This window comes from Peromyscus eremicus, chromosome 5 (assembly GCF_949786415.1).
Source record: "Peromyscus eremicus chromosome 5, PerEre_H2_v1, whole genome shotgun sequence".
Classification (NCBI taxonomy): Eukaryota; Metazoa; Chordata; class Mammalia; order Rodentia; family Cricetidae; genus Peromyscus; species Peromyscus eremicus.
The window spans coordinates 83,215,754-83,241,094 of NC_081420.1; the positions used below are offsets into that span (position 1 = coordinate 83,215,754).

General features: G+C 46.1%; 2 protein-coding genes across 9 annotated transcripts in view; one reads left to right on the plus strand and one right to left on the minus strand.

Moving 5' to 3' along the window:
- Nucleotides 1–1,602: 1,602 nt before the first annotated feature.
- Arv1 (ARV1 homolog, fatty acid homeostasis modulator) lies at nucleotides 1,603–15,105 on the minus strand. 2 transcript variants are annotated; one of them, XM_059263816.1, is made up of 6 exons: nucleotides 14,925–15,105; nucleotides 11,670–11,789; nucleotides 8,516–8,669; nucleotides 5,418–5,642; nucleotides 4,432–4,576; nucleotides 1,603–1,920 (listed from the first exon to the last, which is right to left on the minus strand). In XM_059263816.1, exons 1-5 carry the CDS (start codon nucleotides 15,081–15,083, stop codon nucleotides 4,434–4,436), a joined length of 801 nt encoding a protein of 266 aa, XP_059119799.1. In that variant the 5' UTR covers nucleotides 15,084–15,105; the 3' UTR covers nucleotides 1,603–1,920; nucleotides 4,432–4,433. The 2 variants fall into 2 exon arrangements, with proteins under 2 accessions (XP_059119799.1, XP_059119798.1); XM_059263815.1 differs by having other exon boundaries at nucleotides 1,603–1,945.
- Nucleotides 15,106–15,276: 171 nt separating this feature from the next.
- Ttc13 (tetratricopeptide repeat domain 13) overlaps nucleotides 15,277–25,341 on the plus strand; it is a 57,178-nt gene continuing 47,113 nt past the window's right edge. For all 7 annotated transcript variants that reach the window (XM_059263817.1, XM_059263818.1, XM_059263819.1 and 4 more), the window contains exon 1: nucleotides 15,277–15,531. In XM_059263817.1, coding sequence (XP_059119800.1) covers nucleotides 15,306–15,531 — 226 coding nt within the window. In that variant the 5' untranslated portion in view covers nucleotides 15,277–15,305. The remainder of the gene's footprint in view (nucleotides 15,532–25,341) is intronic.

The following is a 25,341-nucleotide window of genomic DNA, read 5'->3' on the forward strand; positions in this document are numbered from 1 at the left end:
GTGGAAACAGCCGCCCAAAGTTGTCTGAAGGTAGAGCCTCAGGAGTTTGTATCTAAGCACGTGTGGAGAGGGCCTTTATAGAACTGATCAATAACCTTGAAATGGGATTACTCTGTATTACCTAGGTGGGGAATGCCACCAGTGGTACTTTATAAGGAGGGTAGAGGTCCACTCGACTGGAGACTAGTGATGTTGGCCAGGTACAAGCCAGGGAGTGTGCACAGCAGCTGTCTCTACAGCAGGGTTCCCCCTCAGCACCTCCGGGGACGCACAGCTTGTGTGTGTGTGTGGGTGACACACAAGAAACTGCGGAGGCTCCCTGTCTGCCTTCCTTATGCAGGAATGAGCATGGTCCTAAGCCTCCTAGCTGCAGGCACCTGGTATTGACTCCTGGGCACCTCCATGTTCTCTGATAGCTCATCACCGGAGAGCTAACATGTATCAGCCCATCACTGGACCCAACACTCCTCATCTTCCACACTGAAGACACTTCCTGATCTACTCCTGAGAGCCAACAAAGTCGACGGGTTTCTTCTGGTCATTATGGGGAATTAATAAGCCATCACTGTAAAGCCCTTAAAACTGCCTGCCACAAGCCGGGCGGTGGTGGCTCACGCCTTTAATCCCAGCACTCGGGAGGCAGAGGCAGGAGGATCTTTGTGAGTTTGAGGCCAGTCTGGTCTACAGAGTGAGTTCCAGGAAAGGCGCAAAGCTACACAGAGAAACCCTGTCTCGATAAACAAAAAACAAAACAGAACTGCCTGCCACAACTCAATAGGACATGCAGGCATTTATTAAATGGGAGTAGGCAGGTCGGATCCGATTTCATGTCCCAGATTCTGGCTTTCGTGTTCCTTTTTTGTTGATACTTCAGAAGCCAGTATTTAGCTTGAAGCTAGAAACACTTCCCCTCACGTTTTCTCTCACTGAATGAAGGCTGTAGGTAGGCACAAGCTGGACTGTTAGAACTGTCAGGGTCCCAGCACATGTTCACTTCCTTTCATTCACTGTTTCCTCGGAGTCAGACTCACTGAAACCTGGTTCTGGTCACCTGAGTGCTCTCCTTATCAAAACTCCTTCTGGTCTCCCTTCCCTGCACTGTATTTGAAGAACGGTAAGTTGTTCTTTTTCTTAACAAAGAAATACAGACCCCCAGAGACCCGCCACTAGGCTACAGATAGGTAGAGGCTGTCCATCAGACCAAGAACAAGGGGGACTTGATCTTGTCCCTTCTCTGGTAGGGGGTATAATTCACCTCTGGGTTGTGCCATTCAGGGGCTTTTCTGATTTTGGTGGTTGGAATGAGAATGGTCCCCATAATCCCATATACATATTTTGTTTTTTTGAGACAGAGTTTCTCTGTGTAGCTTTGGAGCCTGTCCTGGAACTCACTCTATAGCCCAGGCTGGCCTCGAACTCACAGAGATCTGCCTGGCTCTGTCTCCTGAGTGCTGAGGTTAAAGGCATGCGCCAACACCTCTTGGCTGAAACACTTTCTTTTATAAAGTACCCTAGTTGTGGTGTTTTATGACACAGCATTAGAGAAATAACTAAGATACTTGGTTATTTCTGGCTCAGGCAATTCAAAAGACGAATCAGAAATGTATAAAAAACTTGATTTATTCTGAAAGACTACTTAAGAGAAAAGTGCTTCTGTCAGAAAAACACAAAGTATGATTTTTAATGTACTATTTAGATTTAAAGGACATAAACATGCCAAAGGAATGGTGCTGAGCCCTTTCATTACTGGGGACCATGGTGCCTGCCCACGTGTCACTCAGTGCTCTCAGCCTTGTGTCGAGGTGGTTCAGATCTTCCTGGGGGTGTCTGGGTACGTTCAGGAATCCCCAGTCCTTCACTCCACTCACAGAAATGAGGGCCTTGGTTTCTCTTGCGCCTTCTCTTTTGAGGTAGCTGGTCCTGCCACAGAGAGTGAAGAATAAAGCTGTGGACGAGAGAAGACGACTCTGAAGGGCTGTTCTGATCACCACAGACTTACTTCCAAGGCTGGCTGGGAGCCACGGAGGACCCAGCGGGCCTGAGGCAGGGTCTCTCCGGGTGCAATTTCAAGGAGACAGACAGAACAACCTATAGGATAACAAAGCAGGCCTCTGGCTCTGTGGTGGGCTCTAAAGACTCATGCGCTGAGTTTCCTGCCTTATACAAATGACAGCAGACAACCAGATGCACAGCAACACTGGGGAAACCCAGCCCAGGGTGGCCTAGGGTAGAATCTGGAAGGCAGCTGCTGGGAGGTGCCAATGGGGTGGAAGCCCAGGATGGAGTGTGGAGAGGTATCCTCCCTCAGGAGTGAATGTGGCCTTCTGTGAAAGAATGTGGAAAACAGTAGCAGTTGGAGTGTGGGCATATTGGATGGAGGGCCACACTCTTAGATTCACAAGTGTCAGGCAAGGGACAGGACCCAGCACTGGGCAGAGGAGAGGGATCTGGGAGGAGTAGGCCACTCCTTCACATGAAGGAAGGAGGTGGGGCTAGAATTCCAGCACCAGCAGGTGTTGTGTGATATTTTGTTTGTGTTCTGACAAATAAAGCTCTCCTGGAGATCAGAGTGCGGACCTAAGCCACTAGTTAACCACAGAGGCCAGGCAGTGGTGGCACACACCTTTAATCCCAGCACTAGGGAGATGGAAGCAGGAAGAACAAGAGTTTGAGGCCACCCTGGGCTACATGAGATTGAACCAGTCTAAAAGAAACAGAGCCAGGCAGTGGTGGCACACGCCTTCAGTCCCAGCACAATCGGAAGGTGGAAGAACATAAGGCAGGTGGAGAGAGGCTCTCAGCCCATTTAGTCTGAAGATTCGTGGAGACAGGATGCCCTTTCCATCTGAGATTTCGTGGAGGTAAGAAGTCTCTAGTGGCTGCTGCTCTGCATCTCTGATTGTTCAGCTTTCACCCTCAATCTCTGACTCTGGGTTTTTATTGTTAAGACTAATTAGGATCACGCTTCAAGCAGGAAAGCAGGTCTGAGAAACAGACTATGAGGTACACAGATACAGTAGCTCCTGTGAAGTTCAGGCCTGTGGACCAGGGCGTGGAAAGAGCTGTTGGCAAAGGGGAAGGCAGGAAGAGCAGCAGCTCAGACAGACGTTCAGAATAAAGAGCTGTACACACATGCACACGGAAGAGAGGACAGGCCCAGCAGCGACACCTCCGAAGACCCAGAAGGAAGGAAGAGGAGCTGGCTCAAAGCACAGCAGGAGGCAGGGCTGCACTGCAGGGTATGGGAGGGGCTGGGAGCTCCACATGCAAGAAGGAGGAGGGAGCGGGAGCATGGCCTCCCTTCCTGCTATGGGTCCTCCTGCGTTTCTTCAACCTAGGATTCTGCTTCCTCATGTGGAGGAATGGGGCCCACAGGTCAGAATCGGTCCCAAGGGGGCTGCACACAGCAGAAGACAAGATAAGAGAAGGAAGGAATACCAGAGATGAAGAACAAACTGAAGGAATCTACAGCCACTGTCGTCAACACAGGGAGGCAGGGCGGCTGAGGAGAAGTGCGAGACGATTCAGGTCTTAGACAGGAGAGTTCTCAGAGGCCAGAGTCCTGCTGAGATCACATGACCAGCAGAGACCACCCACTCAAGAATCTTGAGCCTTGTGTAGACACAGGGCTTGGCAGGCAAGGTGGAAGGCAAGAAGTGTAAGTATTCTGAGGGCCTGGCAGAGAACCACTCAGCAGCTTCCTTCAGGGTCCACGTGTGGTTGAGAGATGCAGGACAAGTCAGAAGTAGAGGGATTTGAATCTGGAGCGGGGGAAGAGACTGGGAGAGAGCAGTTAAGGGAGAGAAGGAGAGAACAGCTGGGAAAGGCAGCAGCCAGCTGTCAATGGATGGATGGGGTCAGAGCCTGTAGCCCCAGCAAGGGCCGGAGCGGGCTAGACTATGAGGACAGGTGGGGAGAAGTCAGGGGAGTCAAGAGAAGGACACAGGGAGCCCAACACCCAGTCCTCCTGGAGGACAGACAGCCTGAAGCAGAGGAGGCGAGGGGAGAGGCCATATGCACCACCAACTCAGCCACACCCCCCTGCCACCTAGCAGAAGAGGACCCATGTCTGATAGAATTTTCGTGGAATGCTGACCTCCAGGCACGACACAGCCACTGTCCTCAACTCTCAGCAGCTATTATGACTCATGCTGAGCTAAGCCTATCAACATTCAGTCATGGGGAGGTTTGCAAGCCCCTATCCCTCCCCAGGATCCACCAGCGGTTAATAGATTCTGAGGAGGCTTTTCTTGGTGGCATGGCTGCCTAGGAAATTGCCATGTTCCTGTCAGTAATCCCAACTCATGGAACTAGACTTGGGTGGAACCATTTCTTTGGTTTGTTGTTGGTGCCCCATGTGGAATAAGTAGATGAGATTACTCATGTCTCCCAGGCAAAGTGAATTCCAGAGAAACCAGCTGTTTCCAGTACCTTCAGAAGTCCTGAGTCTTGTAGACCGCACAGTCACTGCCCACGTCCCACTCCATCCTCTGGAAGAAGTAGACCATGACGCTCTCCAGCAACAAGCCGCTCAGTACGGCCAGCAGCGAGAGTCTGCGGCTGGTGTTCAGAGTAACTAGAAAGCAAAGACAGCAAGTTGTCCTAGGGATTCCCAAGACACGACAGCAGGGCCTGTGCGCTGCATGGTGCTGAGAACTGGAAACTAGGGCATGAAGGTGATCTGAGGAAACCCACCCTGCTCTACATGTCCTCAAACAATCTCTCCTTCTAACACAAGCATCAAGCTCTTCTCAAGCAAAGAGGCAGAAGCCCATGAAATAAAGAATAAACTGGGTGTGGTGGTTCCTGCCTATAATCCCAGCACTCGGGAGGTTCATAGAGATGGACTGCAATGAGTTTAAGGACAGCCTGGTCTGCAGGGAGAGATTGTTTCAAAACAACCACCACCCTCCACCTGGAAGGTTTAGAGAGACTAACAGAAAGGAAGCTGCACTTGCAGCATCATGGTTCAGGAAGAGCAGCATTGTGGCAAGAAGTCCAGGTGGCAGCTTCATTCACAACAGTGCTTTTCACAGTGCCTAAAAAGTGAAGACTCATCTGGCAGGTGGGAACTGTCTTTGTATGGGAGGCAGGCACCTGGCATTTTCTCTTGGGCAGACAACTGCTCAGTCTTGTAACTCTGGACAAGCCATTCATAAAGTGGAGGTAACAAAAGGCTGCTACCTAGCCCACAGGAGAGATGGTGTGGATGAATGTGCACTGAAGACATGCAGCACCATATGGCTGAACTGAGTGATCCTAAGTGTCTGCTGTGTGGAGGACTCTAATGGCACACTCAAGACCAACAAGGGTCTGTGGAGAGCTCAGGTTCAGCAAATCTGATGCCCCAGGGCCAAGACTTCAGCCTTCCATAAAGGCTGGAAGCTGACATATCAAATAAAAAGGGACATACTCACCTCTGATTGCCTGGAAATTCGATGTCAGGACAAACACTTTAATGAGCCTGAGGCACAAAGGTGTGTAGTCATGTTCCCAGATGACGGCTGGGATCAGCAGGAGCTTCCCATAGCTGGACAACAGCAGTGCTTTTAGTAGTAAAATGAAGTTGGGCTTTTTTTTTGCTGTCATGGGTTGCTCAACCCACAGAAAAGCAAAAATGCCAGCAAAAAAGGCAGCTTGTTCTATGAAGCAAATGAGAGAAATACAGATATCTTACCCAAATCTAACCCCTGAAAAACAAAGAAATCCTAATTCCAACACAGATGTCATAAGAAACACCTTAATAATACAGTTTTCTTACACACACATACACACATATGCACACATGCACAGGCTTTGTGTTAAATCCTGCTGGCATGATTTAAGAAATACATTTCAATAGGTTTTAGAGTTTTCTTTTTTCTTTTTGGGCTGAGAGTGAGGGCTGGTGCCCTGCTACGATGCCCAGGTTGGTCTCAAACCTCTGGCCTTACTGCATCTCAAAGTTCTGGGATCAGCTGGTTGTTGTTGGTGGCGGCGGCGGCGGTGCACACTAATCCCAGCACTTGGAAAGCAGATGCAAGCAGATCTCTGTGAGTTCGAGGCCAGCCTGGTCTACAGATAGAGTTCCAGGGCATCAAGTACTATACAGAGAAACCCTCTCAAAAACAAAACAAAACAAAAACAAAACAAAAGTTCTGGGATCCTATCTGGGAGTATAGATGTGAGCCACCAATCCTGAGAAAACTTTAATTTAAAGTCTGAAATTGTTATGTTTAGCTCTTGAGTGGGTTGGAATTCTTCATTTTTTTTTAAGGTTTATTTTACTTTTAATTATCTGTGCCTGTCTGTGTGGGTATATACATATGAGTGCTAGTGTCTGTGGAGGCCAGAAGAGGGCATCTGATCCCCTGAAGCTGGAGTTATAAGAAGCTGTGAGACACCCAGTGTGGGTGTTGTGAACCAAACTGTGGTCCTCTGCCAGATCTTTACATGCTCTTAACCACTAAGCTATCTCTACTTCCCTTGAGTATTTTTCTATTACTGTCTATAAGATGTAAATGGTAATAAATCCTGTGCATTTCAAGTTTTAGTTAGAGAATAAAGAAACATTCTACATTAAGCTTTTTAAAGTTGCAACAGAGTCCAAATTATATCTTAATTATGGACTAAATGTGTATTATGGTTATTAAAATAGTCATAAACCCAAGTAAACAGATTACAACCCATCCTTAATTCTAAGCTCCCAAAAGGTGAGAAGATCAGTGTTTTGTGGTTGTTTTTATTTTTTCATTGATGCCTCTCCAGTGTCTACCACATGAATACAGAGTAGTTCTTAAGTCCGCCAGCAATGCTGGACAGTGAATGAGTAATCCCAGTTTAACTGATGGGACATGCTCGGGTTGGACTGTATGTCCATCTGTATGCAACCCTTCATTCATTACTCAGACAAATGTCTACTGAGCAGTCATGATAGGCCAAACACTCACTGGGTTTAATCTAAGTGGGTGAAGGCAAATCAGTAAGAAGCTGATAATAATCACAGCACTTATAGTAGGTGAGATGGTGTGTACCTTGAGAGAGGCATAGCAAAGCATGGCAGGAAATGGGTGTCAGGGAGAAGGTAGAAGTGTTATAAGGATAAGTGTCACCAAGATGAGATTGAAGCCAAGACCCCAGCGACATGAGGAAGTCAGACATGGGGACATCATAGACAAGCACTGGAGAAAAGGGAAAAGCCAGGTCAAAGGCCATCAGCTGGAGGCTCACTGAATGTGTCTAAAGCAGCTGGGTTAGAGTGGGCTTGAGTGGCAGCAGAAGGTGCAATGAGATCCATGGGGAGCAAGGGGCTTGTCCCACTGCAAAGACGGTCAGTGTACAGAAAACTACAGAAAGCTGGAAAGAGCTACACACAGATCCATACACGGGCACTGGGCTCATCAGAAAGGGAACATTTTGTATGAAGAAGAGACCTCGGGTACAACATCAGGTCTGAGCCATGGTATTCTAGCCAGATATGGAGGCAATGGGAAGCAGGTATAGAACTGTTCTACCTTTCAATGAAAGGTAGACTGGATGAGGCCTCCAATGACTGAACTGAAGGCTCCAAAGGTTTTCAGGCAGGACCCCAAGGCTTTGATCTTGGCAATCTGCAGTGGGAGGCTGTGGGCAGAGGCAGAGTAAGACCAGGCTTAGAGATGAGAACTCACTAGCTGTCCAGTAGGGCGGGTAAGCAGCAGGTAGACACAGGATCCAGAGGTCGGGAGAAAGGTCTAGGTCAGACATCGGTACCTGGGAGTTCTGAGCAGACCCAAAAGATGCAAGGGAGGGTAGGGATAATGGCAGACAGGACAAAAAAGGACAAATGGTCCAGAATAAGATGTGAAAGGCATCATACTAAGAGAATTTCTGACAGTGCCTCGTGATTAGCTGAAGGGCTATTTTTAATTTATTTTTGAGATGGAATCTCATTGTTTTGCCAAGACTGGCCTCAAAGCTTCTGTTTCAGCAACCCTTCTGCCTTAGGCTCCAGAGTAGCTGGGAGTACAAATGTATGCCACAGCCTGGCTTAAGTCAAAGGCCTCTGAGGCCAGAGAAGAAAGGAAACTAAAAATAAAGTTGTCACAGAAATTAACTCAATGCAATTTGGACCCTAGAGAGAAAGCCATGGATTTCAATTTCAATGAAAGGCACTTTCCACACAGAGGTAAGTTTGGGGAGTAGTCCAATTCCTTGGATGCAGTCCCCCAAACAGTAAACTCACTGTTGGACATTTGCACAAAGCAGTTAGCCCAATGGACTGGGAAATATCAGGTAATTACTAATGTGTTTTCAGTGACAGGACAGATGCACTCTTCAAGGTGGACAATAAGAACTTAAAAACAGTTTAAAGTATTCTACAAAATGTCCTAGTCCGAGAAGTATACTATTATTATTTCTCTACCAAATATTTAAGACAATGCAAGCAGGTGGTTCAGACAAACTCCCCAGGCAGGTTAGTGTCAGGGCTGAAGGTGCAGTCTCCAGTCCTGTGTTGACTGTCTTTAACGAGAGCAGGGAGTCAGAATCTGCTTACCAAAAGACGCAATCACAAACATCCTGTAGAAGTCCCACTCCTTGGCATACCGGATCAGGTCATCAGGGGCTGTGCTCTGGCTTGAGTCCTGCAGCTGCCACCACCTCAGGTATGCTTCACAAAGCAAACAAAACATGCAGAGTTTCCCATGGATCTGACAGTCAAAGACAGTGTCCTCGGGTCAGGTCAAACATGCAGCTGACTGCACACCAACAGGCACACCTCAGCTAAGCAGCTGTAGGCTTTATTTATTCTTTCTTTCTTTTTTTTTTTTTGTTGTTTGTTTTGTCTGCTTTTTTTGAGATAAGGTCTTGCTATGTAGCCAAAGCTGGTCTGAAACTTCAGATAGCCCTCCTGCCTCAGCCTTCCAAGTACTAAGACTATAAATGTGCAGCACATTCTACTCAGTAATTGTACTGAGAATGCCCCAGGTGGATTTGCCAACGTTATTAACTGGTTAATTAAATTCGTTATGTAAGTCATAAGTTCTTAACTAGCAGTGTCTACTGGAACCTCATGGGGAATTCCAAACTTGGACCATCAAAGGACCCAGTCTGGAGTCAGCTTTTTAGGAGTAAAACCTGGATAGGTATATTTTGCAGAATTCCTGGAGAGACCCTAACGTGCATCCCTATAGGAATCATTGCTTTTAACAGTTCAACTCTAATCCATACATAGTCAAATACAACATTTATGTGACTGACATGAGTGGATGAGTCAGAAGAGGATGAATTTAAAGATTTTTTTTGTTTGTTTTCTAAGATAGGTTTCTCTGCGTAGTCCTGGCTGTCTTGAAACTCGGTAGACCAGGCTGGTGGCCTCAAATCCACCTGCCTCTGCCTTGAGTGTTGGAATTAAAGGTGTACACCATCACACCCAGCTAATCTAAAGATTTCAGGACACCACATAAACTATTAGTTTGAACAGGAATAAAAAAAAAAAAGCCTCTGGGTTGAATGAGTATTGGGTCAATGAAAGAGAAAAAAACCATATGGTAGATTACCAAATAGAAAACACTAAGTGGTAAGAATTGGCCTTTCCCCGACCTATCTTTCCTGCAAACTGAGCTTTCTCCAGTAATTTACAGTGGGCATGAGAAAGCATGTATGAACCTGACCTGACCCGAACCAGTCTCCGGTTCTGAGGCTCCTCAGCTGGCATATAGGTTCTCTGGTTGCTCTCTGGAAACATCTGGGGAAAGGTATATGCCATCCACAAAGATGCTGAGCTGGCCTGGGGGAGGTCTGCTGCACCCCATCCAGGAAATTTTCAGTGTGTAAGCAAGCTTGAAAATTGACACTCTGGTCACTTAAAAGGCCTTGATTGGGCTAGAGAGATAGCTCCGTGGTTAAGAGCACTGGCTGTTCTTCCAGAGGTCCTGTGTTCAATTCCCAGCAACCACATGGTGGCTCACAACTATCTATAGTGGAGTCTGATGCCCTCTTCTGGCATAAAGGCATACATACAGATAGAGCACTCATATACATAAACATAAATAAATAAATAATTTTTTTAAAAAAGGCCATGATTATTTGAGGGGCAGACTACTGTACTGTCTACTTCTGCCCAAATTAAGTGGTGCCAGATTAAGCAATTAAGAACATATACCCAGTTAAATTTGAATTTTAGATTCACAACAAATAATCTGTCTTAAGTATATTCCATGCAATAATTGGGACAGACTGAATGCTATAAAGTTTTCACCATTTGGGCTAGAGGGATGGCTCAGTGGTTAGGAGCACTGGCTGCTCTTCCAGAGGACCCGGGTTCAATTCCTAGCACCCACATGGCAGCTCAAGGCTGTCTGTGATTCCAGTTCCAGGGGACCCGACACCCATGGCAAAAACACCAATGCACATAAAATAAAAATAAAAATAAAACTTTAAAAAAAAGTTTTCACCATTTATCCTAGTTTCAAATTTAACTGGCTGTCTTGCATTTTACCTGTCAACTCAATCCAAACTATTAACCCATTTATAGTTCAGTAAGCCAAGTGCACATCTTGAAAAATCCAGCATTAAATGTCAGTACCTTTCTGACTTGTTATTCATTCCCTGCATTCTTTTGTTTGTTTTTTTTAAGATAGAGTGCCTCTGTGTAGCCCTGGCTATTCTGGAACTTGCTCTGTAAACCAGGCTGGCCTCAAACTCAGAGACCCGCCTGCCTCTGTCTCCCTGCTGTGATTAAAGTTGTGGTCCACCACCACCTGGCTCCTGCATTCTCTTAACAGCAGAGTGTAAAACACATTAAGTTGTGCTTTTAAAAACAGTTTTCTTTTAATGTCTGCTTCCTAAATTTAGGTGTAATTGTCTCCTACTGTGCCCTGGATTTGGGCTGTTAAACTGATTAGATTAAAAAAACACCTAGCATATTGATAAGGTACACTTCCAAGTTTGTCTTAGGGCTTTGCAAACAGGACTAACCTAGGAGGAAAGACTGAATGTGGGCAGCACTGTCACACTGGCTGGGCCCCTGGCCTGGAAAAGGGGAAGACAGCCAGCCAGCTAAGCCCAGGCAGGCCCTTTCCATTTCCTGGTCTACTAAGTCCCACCCTTTCACTGACATGCCTTCTCCATCACAATGGACGCAACCTGTGAGCCCACCTGAAGCTGCTGCTTCTCAAGTATCAGGTCACAGCAGTGAGGTAAGGAACTACACACCTAACCAGATATGGTTAGTGTTCTTCTGCTCAAAGTCAACATTTTAAGAGGTAATCCACAAGAGACAATCCAAACTAGTTGTCTGCATCTTGCTGTGACACATCCTGGAACATAGTAAGTGCTGCACAGTCTTTTAAATTTGTATCTATTCCTTCTAGAAAACCTCCAGACATGATTAGTAAAAAAAAAAAAAATCCCCGTTAGAATTATTACATATCCTTTAATTCTGCTTGAAATTTTTAATGTTTCTTTTAAGTGCAAAAGCATCAAGTAACATTAAAGATTTTTAAGTCCAAGGTTGGAGAGAGGGCTTGGCAGTTAAGAGGGTGTACTGCTTTTGCAGAGGACAGGAGTTGTGTTCCCAGCACCCAAGAAGGAGGCACACAACCACCTGTAACTCCAGCTTCCACAGGCACCTGCAATCAAGTGCGCATATCCTTCCTCCTTCAACATACACACAGAATTTAAAAAAAATTTAAACTACCACAACTTACATTTATTTTAGTGTTGAAAAGAATATGCCTATAGGCCTGAGCTTTGCATAAAATGGCATTAATCAAGATAATAACAGGATCATACTCAATATATTTGTCTACCGGTTTCTGGCAAGATTTCTGGAAAAAAAAAGCAACAAAGTAATATTAGAGCAAACAAATGAATACATTCTGAAATTTTAAAGGACTTGGAGTCTGTTTTAGACTTTCTCAGCGACAAGATGTATAAGCATCTATTTAAAATCCTCAGATTAAAAATGTTCACCCATACCGGGCGGTGGTGGCACACGCCTTTAATCCTAGCACTCGGGAGGCAGAGGCAGGCGGATCTTTGTGAGTTCGAGGCCAGCCTGGTCTACAGAGCGAGATCCAGGAAAGGCGCAAAGCTACACAGAGAAACCTTGTCTTGAAAAACCAAAAAGTTCACCCATGTAAGAAGTGGCTTCATGATGACTAAATATTCACTTCTAGCTAATATTTAAATTTATATTCAAGAATCCAAAAAGAAAGCCAGGTGTGGTAACATAAAACTGTAACCCCAGCATTTAAGACACAGAGGCTGGAGGATCCTGAGTTTGAGGTTAGCCAGTATGTACTGAATAGGTAGATCTTGCCTCAAAAAACAAAACAAAACAGAAAAAAATATCAGGAAAGAATTTGATTTAAAGACTCATGGCAGGCACAAAAGTATTTTAGAAGATCCTACTTTCAATTCCACTTTTGGTTTGTACAATTTTTTGGAGGGTGGGATGGGGTTTCGAGATAGGGTTTCTCTGTGTAGTTTTTGGCACCTGTCCTGGATCTCGCTCTGTAGACCAGGCTGGCCTCAAACTCACAGATATCCACCTGCCTCTGCCTCCTGAGTGCTGGGATTAAAGGCGTGTGCCACCACTGCCCGCCTGGTTTGTACGATTTTTTAAAAGCAAATCTCTAACACACTTTAGCTGTGGTAGAGACGGTGGCTCAGGATTTGGAGGAAGGTGTTCAACAAAGTTCCTATCTTCTAGCTTCTGAGAGCTACAGCTAGATAAAGATCAGGGTACAATGTCAGCGATCCTAAGCCTGGGCTTGTCTCCAATGAGATCAAGAACCACAGAGACAGTGGAGAGCGCTGAGCTGTGTGCATGAACCTGGGTTGTGCAGCCTGGGTCTATGTCACTCAAATCAAGACTCCCTCAGCTTCCAAGGTGGACATTCTGAAAGGCTGACAGGATAAAACAGAAACTGAACTAACAGGCACACAAACATACCAGGACCATCTTTTGGTTACATCAAAACCTACAAGAAAAGCCAAGTGCATTGGAGAATTGTAACCCTGTACTTCCTCATAATAAAACAGATTCACTTTCACCTAGAAGAGACTCTCCACTTTGTTCACACCATTGTAAGAAATAACAGGCTCTTCCAGCTACCAGGTCAAACAGTAGTTGTGCTGTTCCCTCAAATATCAATCTATCTGTCAAAATGGAGGCACAGAGGTTCACATTTTTACAGATTACCTGAGCAAAGACTGAGTAAAAAAGTAACCACAAGGGGCTGGAGAGATGGCTCAGAGGACTGCTCTTCAAGAGGTCCTGAATTCAATTCCCAGCACCCACATGGTGGCTCACAACCATCTGTAATAAGATCTGGCAACCTCTTCTGTGTACATAATAAATAAATAAATCTTGAAAAAAAAAAGATTAACCACAAGATCAGGACACCAGCTCTTTCCCAGATTTCCTTTGCCACTGATGAAGAGCCTGCCTCCTCCCCTCAGCCATGAGGTTCAAGCCCAGAGATGCAACATTATTGTTAAAAAACAAAACCAAACTGTTAAGTTGGTAAGTCCCTTTCTCTGTCTTTCAAAAGTTATCTAAATCTTACTTTCAGAAAGTACCCCAAATTTAAGATTAGGAGTAGACAATTTTTGGAAACAGGAGGGGAAAACCAGCATCAGGAAACAGAGTCCCTATTCCTTCAGTATCATTTGTTAGTCAGATGCCTGTGCAGTAGATGTTACTAGATCACAAGAGCTCTCCTTCCTCAGAGCTTCATGAGCTCCAAGAAGCTAATTACCTGGAGCCACTATTCTCTAATCTCAGGGTTAGAAAGGTAAGAAAGCATGCCACCATGCCATCTGAAGACTATTACAATGAGATGATGCCAATGACCTGAACCTGAGGGGTGACTTCTAGTACCAGGTGGCATGCTGTGTGCTGCCTATCCTCCTTCCATAGCACCCAACAGACAGGGAGCTCACTTAAGTCAGCTGCCTTTCTCCATCAGTGGGACCTGCTTGTCATTCTATCAGCACCCCACTCTACTCTTTCCTCTTACCTTCACTTTGAACATAAGAAGGAAACAACACACACACACACACACACACACACACACACACACACACACACACGAGCAGCAGAACAACTAACTGAAAGTTTATTACTTTAAAAAAAAAAATTTAAGGCAGGGTCTCTGAGCCAGGCTGGCCTCAAAAATCATTGTGTAGGGGACTAGAGAAATGGCCCAGTGGTTAAGAACACTTGTGGTTCTTGCAGGGACGGTGGGTTCAGCTCCCAGCATACACACATCCGCTCATAGCTTTAAACTTCTGGTCCTCCTGCCTCCACCTCCCAATTGCAGGGATTACAGGTGTGTACTACCATGCCTCTTGGATTTATGTAGTTCTGGAGATGGAATCTAAGGTTTCATGCATGTCAAGCAAGCACTCTACCAACTGAGCAACATCCCTGCCCGTAGTGAATGTTTTCTATTTTGGCTAAATTATTCCATTTCGTACATTTACTATTTAATTGACAAGTACCCTGAAAAGACACAATTTTCTTCTAAGAGATGTCTACTGCACCAGACCTGAAACACTGCTTCCATCTCCTCAGGCTCAACATGAAAATGACACATTTTCTGCTACAATGCCTACTTCCTTAGTGAATCGCATCTCTCTCCGTCACTCATTCACTCGTTTGAGACAGGCTCTCTCTCTCTAGGTAACCAAGGCTGGCGTCGAATTGGTAATCTACCTCCTGCCTGGCATGCTAGTAGACTGCTGGAGTCACAGAAATGCGCCAGCACTCCTGGGTGTCATAAGTCTTAGAAAGTCAGTGGCCTAGCTGAAGTCCTTATGAACTCCTTGCTTTCTCTTTCCCACGATCCTAAGAACCACTCCTCCCCGACGTGCTCAAGGACCCTCGCCTCGCCCCCAACCCCGGGGCGTTCGGGTCCACCTTCCTAACCGCGCCCCGCCCCTGGCGCGCTCACGCAGATGGTTATCTTGAGTACGCCGTGGCTGTAGTCCCGGTACAGCTCCCGGGCCTCCCGGTTGCACTCGATACAACGGTACAGGCAAGGGGAGGTAGCCGTCGCCGCGCCCTCGGCGCCCTTCCCGGACAGCGACCCCCTGCGCCCGCCCGTCCCCATGGCCACTCTAGGGCCCCTACTTCCGGCCTCTGGCGGAAGTCGCGTGCACTAGACCTGGAAAGGTGCGCCAAGGGGCTTACTGGGACTTGTAGTCCGGATGCTGGATGCGCGCTGGAGGCTGAGAGGACGCGGACTACGACTCCCGGGGGGTACTGCGGCCACGCGCCGCGCCCACCTGCCCGCGGCGGGCAGAGCACAGCCGCGCCTGCGCCGTGCAGGAAGATGGCACCTGCCGGCTGCGGCTGCGGCTGCTGGGGCAGCTCGGGCGCCGGGGTGGTGCTGTGGCTGCTGCTGCTGCTGGGGGCGCTGGCTTGCGCGCGGGCCACCGAGTACTACTCTCCGCTGTCCTTGCTGAAGCAGGAGCTTCAGCACCGGCAGCATCAGGAGGCCCCGGCGGGCGGCGGCTGCCCGCAGTCGGGGGACTGGGCGGACCAGTACCCGGAGTGCGGTGAGTGGGCCGGGCTGCCCTCTCCATGCGGCCGCCCCTGCCCAGCATGGAGGCACCTGGGTGGTGGAGAGAGCGGGGATGGGCTCAGGCGGGCGGTAGGGACGCGGACTCGCCTGGAGTGTGCCTGCTGGCGTGGGCCAGGAAGTCCGACTTCCTTTCTGCTTGCCCGGGTGGGTGTCTTGGGCTCATCCTCACCCCAGGAATCCAACCCTGAGAGATGCAAGCCAGCTGGATCTGCGGGGTGACATCAGCACTGACCCGTGCCCCTCAGATGTTCTCCCAAGGGTAGAGCCTCAGGCCTGGATCCTGCGTGCTTTCCAGTCGCTCAGGCTCATTCATTGAAAGCAGATGCTGTAGACCTGTAGAATAAGTGATGGAAGACAACGCTGGGCAAAATACACATACTCTTTTTCCGTCCTCAGTTGTACAGTGGGCATTTTTTTACCCTCTTCACCAACCCTTCCCTCTGTGGGTTATGCTACGACTTGCCTTGGCCTGGGTCTTCCAGACTTACTAGCAGCTGGCTTTTAAGACACCGCACCGATCAACACCTTATGCCTGCCTGGACACCACCTAATTTCCTAGCTGAGATAAAATCCCAAGATGAGCCCAATCTGATTTTCTTTGAGCACCATCTGGCGTCTTGGATAAAGTCTCAGTTACTGAGGGTGACTTTTGTAACTTATTTTGTGGCCAGCTTTGGCTGCCGACAGCATGGCTAATGTGGACTTAGTGAGTCGAATGGCCATTGTAAATGTCACCTCTTGAATCCCTGAGTCTCAGCAAGGGAGTTACCTCTCTGTGAATTTAAATTGTCTGTAAATAGGAGACTCTGTTTATTTGAATGTGGGGTTTCATTTTCCTTATTTAGCTATGTTAGTTTGGCGGATTAATTTACCATAAAAGCAGTAGCCACCCTGTTGGATGGCAGCTCTTTATCTCAGAAAACCGAGGCACGATGAAAATGCTAGCTCCCGAGGTCTCTGCTGTAGAAGGGCAGAGGATACTGCTGCGGGCAGTAGTTGCTTTGCGTTTTTTTGTTTTTGAGAAAGGGTCGCTGTAGCCCAGGCTGGCTTTGAACTTACATTTACCATGATTCTCTGCTTTATCCGCACAAGTACTGGGATTACAAGTGTGAGCGACCATGCTCGATTTTGCAGACAGGTTTTGTCTTAACTGCCAAGTGGTTGTAGGAAATGCCTCTTAATCTGTTTTTCCAAGCCCTGTACAATTAATTATATGGGAATTGGACCCTGTGAAGCCTTCCTCAGGCACCTGTCCTGGACAAATTCAGAACAGGCAACTAAGCATGTCATAGCCTGCTCCAATACCACCAGTGCAGTGGTCTACTCTTGATGATGCCCAAAACTGATCAGGTCTCCCAAATCATACAGGTCTGACCTCACCACCAGGGCACCTTCGATCTTACCATAGCCACTTACTTGCCTGCCACATCAAACCAGACTCTAGACTCGGGGCAAAGAGCAACAAAGCTCTCTTTCAGAGTCGTGCTCGGGTGCAGGTTGCTGAAGTGATGCCTGCTTGGTTTTCAGTCTGCAGCCTGTCTCATGCTTGTTCCCTTACTGCAGAGCCCCCAGTGGTGGGAGGTGCACATGGCTCCAGTGAGAGCCCATTAGCCTGGAGGTGTCTATCAGCAGTGGCTGGCCTGCCTGGTTCCAGGGAATCCCTGAAGCCTTAAACCCACAAGCACACTATGTGTCTCTGCCCTGGGTTTACATGTTTCCCAACCTGTAGTGATATTTTGGCCTCCAGTACATGTTTTATGTTTCTTACTGAAAACAATTCATGATGCTTATGATCCTATTTTCCCGTGGAAAAATGTTAAAAAAAGATTTACTTCTATTTATGTCTTTGATGCTGGGTGGTAGGTATGGGTGGGTGTTCACAGAGGCCAGAAGAGGGCAGCAGATCACCTGAAGCTGGAGTTACAGGTGGTTGTGAGTGCTGGGAACCAAACATGGATCTTCTTAACCACAGAGCCATCTTCAGCCCTAAGAAAATGATCTTACTTTTTCAAAAGAGAAGAAATGATCTGGTATATTATTTGTTTTTGCTTGTTTTTTTCCCCTGCTTTATTTTGTTTGATATTGGCATACACTAATTTAAGCTAGCCTGGCCTGGAACTCAACTTGTAGCTCAGACTGTCCTTGAGTTTGTGACAGTCCTCCTGCCTCAGCCTCCTGAGTGCTGAGAATAAAAGCATGTGCCATCAAACCTGAAAATTTTATTCTTAAAATAAAAGTTAAAAAATTCTTATTCCTGTGGCCCTATTTTTAATTTAAAATTGTGGGAGAAAATACTGAACAAAGCCTTTTCCCAATTCTCTTCCCTATTCTTGACTAGAACCTGGATACATCTCCATCTGACTCCTTTGTTTTATGGATTTAGTAAATTAGAGTCTATATCAATTAAAACTTGCCCACTGAATAAAGAATACAGGTTTCCTGCTTTTCTACAAACCTACATTGTGTGTTATTCAAATGGAACATTGGTTAGTGCTAATGACCTCTGAGTTCTTTACAGACATTCGAAGCTACATTTTAGTATTCCAACACATGCATTTCTAGTAATTTCCAAAATGTCTTTTGGTTTCTCTTTCTTTGCAGTTATAGGAGCGATGAGCTAAGAGAGGCTTTTGGCTTTTGCTTTTTCTTTTTTTTTTCTTTGGAGATAGCATGTCATATATCCCAAACTGGTTTCCAGCTCTCTGTATAGCAGAGTATGACTTTGAACTCCTTATCCTTCTGCCTCTGCTTCCCAAAATGCTAGGATTATAGGTATGTGCCACCACAACTGGTGTTTTTGTTTGTTTGTTTGTTTTGTTTTGTTTTTTTAATGGTGGGGCTTTGTCCTGGCAAGCACTTTACCAACTGAGCCACATCTTAGCCCGTATGTAACGTTTTCAAGTGACAGACTTGGTTGTTCCTAAGTGACAGTCCTATACTTGATGTCTTCATGGTAGGTTTCAGAGGGGACCTCCATCTGGTTGGTGACTTTGGCATAAGCCATGTTGAATACTGCGCTCTGAATGATAGCTTATAGCCTTAAGCATGTTAAGTTTGTTGGGATAAATAATTCCAGAACTGAGCCAATGAGATAGCCCACTGGGTAAAGGTGCTTGCCACCAAGCAGGACTTGGGTTCAGTCTCAGGAACCACACAATGGAAGGAGAGAACTGACCCCTGTAGTTGACCTCTGACCTCCACATGTACACATAGTGCACACTTAGCCACGTATATTGGCACGTGTAATAAATGAGTGTTTTGAAAATTTTCAGCCTTAGCTGGGTGGTGGTGGCACATGCCTTTAATCATAGCAGTTGAGAGGGAGAGGCAAGTGGATCTTTGTGAGTTCGAAGCTAGCTTGGCCTACAGAGTGAGTTCCAGGACAGCCAAGGCAAAAAACGGAAAAAAATAAATAATTTTTTCCCATAATTTTTTTTGTGTCCCTCTATCTAAGTTGAGGGGCTGCTTGCCAGGAGAGTAAGAAGTAGCCACGAGCCCAACTCTGTAGTTCTGACAGACTCAGCAAGGCCTAGCTTGCCAATGTCGTGTGTCTTTCTTGGGTGGGACACTTTACAGGAACTTATCTTGCTCACTATGCCTAGGTGTGGCGAGAATCAATGGAAGGGAGCGTGGAAAGAGAAGAGCTTCTTTTTTTTTGTTCTAGAGGAAGTTGAGAACCAAGTTTTGTGCTGTGTGAACAGCTGTGCAAGTCCTTACTGCTGGTGTGCTGGGTGGGGCTGGGGGTGCTTTCTCAGAACTGAATGTTAGTGTATGGTTGTACCTGGTTTTGGGACATGTCATCGTAATAGACCTGTGTGGTGGCCCACAGAGGCTCCCTAGTATGCCTTACTCAAGGTCAGAAAGTCTGAGCTTGCTTTGTCCAGCAGGGCTGCATAATGGAATGATTTGGTCAAGGGTGTGGTTACCACATGTTTTGAAGGGTCTACACTTGTTGATACTTTATACCTCGACCTTCAGAGGGGGAGATCTTTTGCTTCTCCCCTGCTGATGTATAAAAAGCCCATCATGATTAAAGTCAAGGTGGCTGGGTATTAACCCAGGGCCCTCCCGAAGCTATCTTGAGTCTCTTTCTCATTGGCTCCACCTATATTTCTGTCTAATACTTCCTCATTCCTCTCTCTTCCCTCCAAGAACCCTTTGACGGGCCAGAGCTAGTCTCCTACAGACCTGCATCTGTTGGCCAGGGTAAGGTGTTTCCTTACTATGTGTATAGGGACTGGCCACTGTGGTATTGCCCTGGGAACAGCATCCTTCAGAAAGTCCTTTGATTTAACTAGAAATGGCATTGATTACTTTGAGATGATTGGACCCTGTGAGAGTACCTATGGTCTTTGCAGACACATTTGCCTTTCAGATATGTCTTTTATATATATATATATATATATATATATATATATATATATATATATATATATATATTTTTTTTTTTTTTTTTTTTGAGAAAGGGTCTCACTATGTAAACCAGGCTGGCCTGGAATACAGAGATCCACCTGCCTCTTCCTCCCAAGTGCTGAGATTATAGGCATGTATCCATGCCCTGCTATAAATTATATTTCCTTTTAGGAAGTCCAGGAACCACTAGACACATGGATGAGGGCTGATTTCACATTTGTGTGGGTAAAGGACACAGCCTGCTAAACCTGCAGGTATTAAGACAAGTACAGGCACTTTAGAGCTTTCAGGGAAGCCCTCTGTCAGGTGTTTGGGCCAACCTGGGTGAATCTCCCTTGTAATATTCTACTGTGCCAGGCTCACCTTTGAGAGACAGGAAATTTTTACTAAAAAATGCACCTGACACTGTGGAAACCTCGTGGTTTTACCAATGAACCTCTTCGTGTGATCAAAAAGGACCCCAGTTGGTATGCTGTAATAGTTGATGAAGTTTTGATATGTGATGAGGCATCACATTTCGATGACTGTCTTGCATGGCATCTGAATTAGGACCAGCATGGAGCAGTGGACTAAGATTGGCTGACACGTGCTTAGGTTCTTTCCTGGACCCTGGACCCTCTGTAGGCCTTTCTGTCTGGGCCCATCTTCTGCTCACACATAAAGGCTGCTTGGCCCCTTGCCACTCTTGGTAGGCTGTCCAAGGGGCTCTAATCCCTGGATGAATCCATCTGTTACAGCCTGGAGCTGGTCCACAATTCTAGTCCAATTGATGTCTGACAGTGACTGGAATTATGGGAAAATTGTTGACTTTTTAAAATGCATGTGGTTGGGCTGGAGAGATGGCTCAGCAGTTAAGAGAACTTGCTGTTAGAAGACTCAACTTCATTTCCCAGCACCCATGTTGGTGGCTCACAACTGCCTGAGACTCCAACTCTAGGTGATTTGATACTCTCTTCTGCCCTTCATAGGCACCTGTACATATGGGCATACTCACATATTTATTTACTTGAGACATAGACTCTCACTGTGTAGCCTTGGCTGGCCTGGAACATAGATCATTCTGCTTCTGCCTCCTGAGTACCGGGGTTAAAGAAGTACACCCCCATACCTGGCAAAATTAAATCTTTTTTAAAGAAAGTTCACATGGCCAGGTGTGGCAGAACAAGTCTTAATTCCAATACTTGGGAGACAGAGGCAGGAGATTCTGAGTTCCAGGCCAGCCAGGGCCGCATAGACACTGTCTCAAAAGTAAAGAAAACAAAAATACACACTGCTTTGAGCACCTGGTGCGTCCTGGGTCTCCTTTACAGCTAGGCCTGTGTCTGTCTGTCCTCTGCCACCTGTCCTGCTCTTGAATTGTACCCCCACCCCCATTTGCTTCTTCGTTCTGAGCAGCTGACTCTTCCCTTCAGGCTTCTGCTCCCTTTACATGTGGTGCCCTTTATATGCCATGCAGTTGGTATTGATTTGGTCAGGTCACAGTCAAGCTTTCTTAAACATTCTGTTCCTTCAGAGAGGCTGAGTGGGTCCTCATTCTAATATACCCTTATCTAATTATGTGATTGCTTTGTCACTGGCAGTGGAAAGTCTTTACAGTGGCTTTGAGGTGGCTTTGTTTTGTGATCTTAAATACACTCATCTGGGAACAGAGGCTCTCAGAGTTATAATCTCACTTGGGAGGCTGAGGCAGGAAGATTTGCATTCAAAAACAGCCTTTGCTTTATAGTAAGGTGCAGGCCAGCCTGGGCTATATCAGACTGTGTCTCAAAAAAAACCAAAACAAAACCCAAAACCCAAAAAAACCCAAAACCAAACCAAACAAATAAACAACAACAAAAAAAAACCTAAAACCCCCAAGCACCTCCCCCCCCCACACACAGTCGTGAACATTGAAGTTACTTCCCATGCATGCCCTCATTATGCTGCATGTTTCATGTACCTAAGAGGAATGAGGATGAGAAGAAATAAGATTTGTGAAGCATATGGAAGCTAAAACATACTGTTTTGGTCTCAAAGGAAATGAGGAAAATAGATGTTAATGAGGGGTGGGTTTCTATTGATTCCCCAGGGTCCAAGGGGGCTTTCCTATGTTCGGCGTGGGATATTAGGGGAAAAAAAAATCTACGTACACTGTGTTCTTAATGTCTGTTAACTTTATTCCTCTAAGACAAAATTACATCAGTTCAGCTATAGCTCCACCAGACATTCAAGGCAGGAATAACTCGAGACATAACAAGCTCTATATCCGTCTACCTTATTTCTCTAGGATGAAATCCTGTCTCCATAACTGCAGTTCCGTGCAGCTCCCCAGCTCCTCGTCCAGCTAACGACTAACTTTATGCTTCCAGCCTCATCTTCGTCCTCTGTATTCTCTTTCTCCATCTCTACTGCTCTCTACTCCTGGCACTCAGAAGACTCTACCCGAGATCTGCTTACCCTCTACGGAACCTCTGTCATCCTCTCTTCTCTCTCGCCATGCTGTTCTGTCCCTGTCCACAGAAAATACCTGTCTTTTCTTTCCCTGGGCACGTGGTTCTCTGCCTCCTCAGGAATGTTATTCTACCTCTCACCTTGATATGTAAAAACCTCTTTTGTTCTCAGTCAAAGTGCTCTGAAGAAGCCCTAGGCCTCCTCAAGGCGAAAGGATGGTCTGAGCTTCATTAGCACAGGAAACAAAGCGTGTCTCCTGACAGCTTGTCTTCTAAACTCAGCAGGGCAGTTAGTAACTTGGTAGGTTCAGCAGGTCTGGGGAGCTGAACTCTTTACCAATTGGTCTGGGCATGCACGGATTTCATAGCAGAAGACAGCTGGAATATTAAAGGCTGGGTAACATCAAATATTCATAATAAATGGCTTTGCCTTTTGACAGACCCTTGGCCGGTCAAAGTTCAGCTTTAATACACAGCAAGAGGTTTCAACCCATGTACATAGATCCAGATGCAGAACTTTGAGCCCTTTTATGGTGCCATAAGTAGAAAATTCTATATTGTAAAGCTTGTTTCATATTCAGAGTCCTTGAAAACACTGCACAAAGTGACCTTTGGGCTACATGTGTATGGTGTGTGTGAAACATGGATTTTTTTTTTTTTAATGTGGGCCCTATCCCCTAGATAGCTCATACTTATTCAGATATAGAATTTTTAAATCCCCAGTCACTGGACAGTGATGGTGCATACCTTTAATCCCAGCACTTGAGAGGCAGAGGCAGGTGGATCTCTGAGTTTAAGGCCAGCCTGGTCTACAGAGCAAGTTCCGGGACAGCCAGGGCTACACAGAGAGACCCTGTCTCAAAAACCAACAAAATCCCCAGTCTGCAGCTGGAATGATGGCTTAGCAGTTAAGAGCACCTGTTGCTCTTGCAGAGGACCCAGGTTCAATTCTTAGCATCCATATCATGGCTCACAACCACTTCAGTTCCAAGGGAGTCAATGTCCTCATCTGATTTCTGAGGATAGGCACACATGTGGTGTACATACACAAATTCAGGCAAACATTCATACACATAAATCTTTAAAAAAAAAAAAATCCTCAACCCAGAATACTTCCAGTCCAGTCATTTCAGATAAGAGATGTACAGCGCAGTGGGTAAAGGCAGTTTCCACTAAATCTGATGACCTGAGTTAGGATCTTGGAACCCACATGCTGGAGAGAGTGGATCTTTTTATGTCCACACGTGGCGTGTTCACCCATATATATGCACACCAATAAATGTAATAATTTTAAAATGACACTCAACCTGTGCTGAGTAACTGTTTTCTGTAAGCTGGGCTGTGATCTTAGCAGCTGTTGGTTGTGGCCCTTCCCATCCTAAAGAATGGGGCACAGAAGTAAGGTAACTGAGGGTCATGCCCAGCCTCAGACACCGTCAAGGTGCCTGAGCTCTGAGCCAGCATGACATTGCCTCCAAAGCAGTCAGATTAAAGTCAAGAAAAAAGTACAATGAAGTTTAAGACTTGGTTCTCTGAAAACACTAACTACAGTAAGATATCCAGCAGCCTACCAAAGGGAAATGTGGAGAAACACTAGTTGGCTTTAGAGGCGTTTGATGCAATCTGCAAATCACTATAGTAGCTTTTTGTGGCCTTAGGAGTAAATTGTAGACTGTGTTATTGAGGGGCCAGTTGTTTAAGAAGGTAAATTCAGTCTCCCTGTCTTAGAATCTTGTTCTCTGCTTGTATTGGCTTTTTGTCTTAGTAAGCGAAGCTTCCCATTCCATCATGGTGGTCCTGCCTAATGACCCATCATAAGATCATATCCATACAGCATTCCCTGAGCGTGTATCACACTGCTACTGCTTCCATCGGCCCTTGCCTATGCATCTGACATTAAAGCAGACTTAACCATTTCCCTCTGGGCTTTCTGTTTTCCCTGGTGCCACTAGTGACTTCTTCCCTGTGTCACAGCCAGATGCTTGTCTTTCATTTCTGTAACAGAAAGGCTTTTCACTTTTCCCTCTCCAGATTGGGCTCTTCATATCTGGCCACTGCCTGGGCTTCAAGATCACCTCAAACAAATAAAACCCCAACCTAGAACCAAATCTTCCTTCTGGGAGCCGCACGATAGCAATAGCATTTGCCAGTCTCTCCCTGTGCCAGAACCCCCACCTGCTGCTGTACACGGTGGCTTGCTTAATTCACTCAGCCCCTCCTAAAAAGCTAGTGAGTAACAGCAGCAAACACAAAATTCACAGTAGTTCTTAGGCTATTCCAAATGCCTCAATGTTTTATGCTTTCTTTATACTTCCTTCAATTAACAAGAATTAGTATTGTATTTTTTAAAAAGTATCCATTTGGAGCTCAGACTTCATTTGTCTGTGTTATTACAGAAATGTCGAGTTTTTTGTTTTTGTTTTGTTTGTTGAGATACAGTCTTGCCAAGTAGCCCAGGCTAACTTTGAACTTGTGGTAGTCCTCCTGCCTCCGCTTTCTGAGTGCTGGGATTACAGGCATTCGCCACCTCACCTGGCTTTTGTTGAATTGGAGTAATCTATAAGATTTCCCTGGAGCCAGGAAGGGTGCTTAGAAGCAGACTGTAATGGCCAAAGTGCATTATGAAGATGATGGGCAAATTGGTGATTTAGTCATCGGTGCTTGGACAGCAGGCTAGCAGTTAGGAAAGCAGGCTGGGAGGTTTTCTGTGTGTTATATTGGAGTAGATTCAGGTGCCCGAAAATGAGCATGAAGCCGTATGTGGTGACGAACGCCTGTAACTGGAGCACTCTGTGGGTAAAGCAGGAGGATTGAACGTTCCAGGGCAGCGTGAGCTAATAAAGGCAATGCTAGTACTTTCCGAACTTCTCTTCCAACTTGCCAAAGGGCAAGTGACTCGGCACATACGTTTGTTGGACTCTATCCTAGGTGGGTAAGTAAAG

What these genes read in the sequence shown, in the direction of transcription:
- Arv1 (XM_059263816.1), bottom strand. Translation starts at nt 15,083, where the DNA reads ATGGGGACGGGCGGGCGCAGGGGGTCGCTGTCCGGGAAGGGCGCCGAG. An exon ending in GTTTGTGATTGCGTCTTTTG is followed by an intron (nt 5,643 to 8,515) that starts GTAAGCAGATTC and finishes TTTGCTTCATAG; the next exon opens with AACAAGCTGCCTTTTTTGCT. An exon ending in GAATTTCCAGGCAATCAGAG is followed by an intron (nt 4,577 to 5,417) that starts GTGAGTATGTCC and finishes TTTGCTTTCTAG; the next exon opens with TTACTCTGAACACCAGCCGC.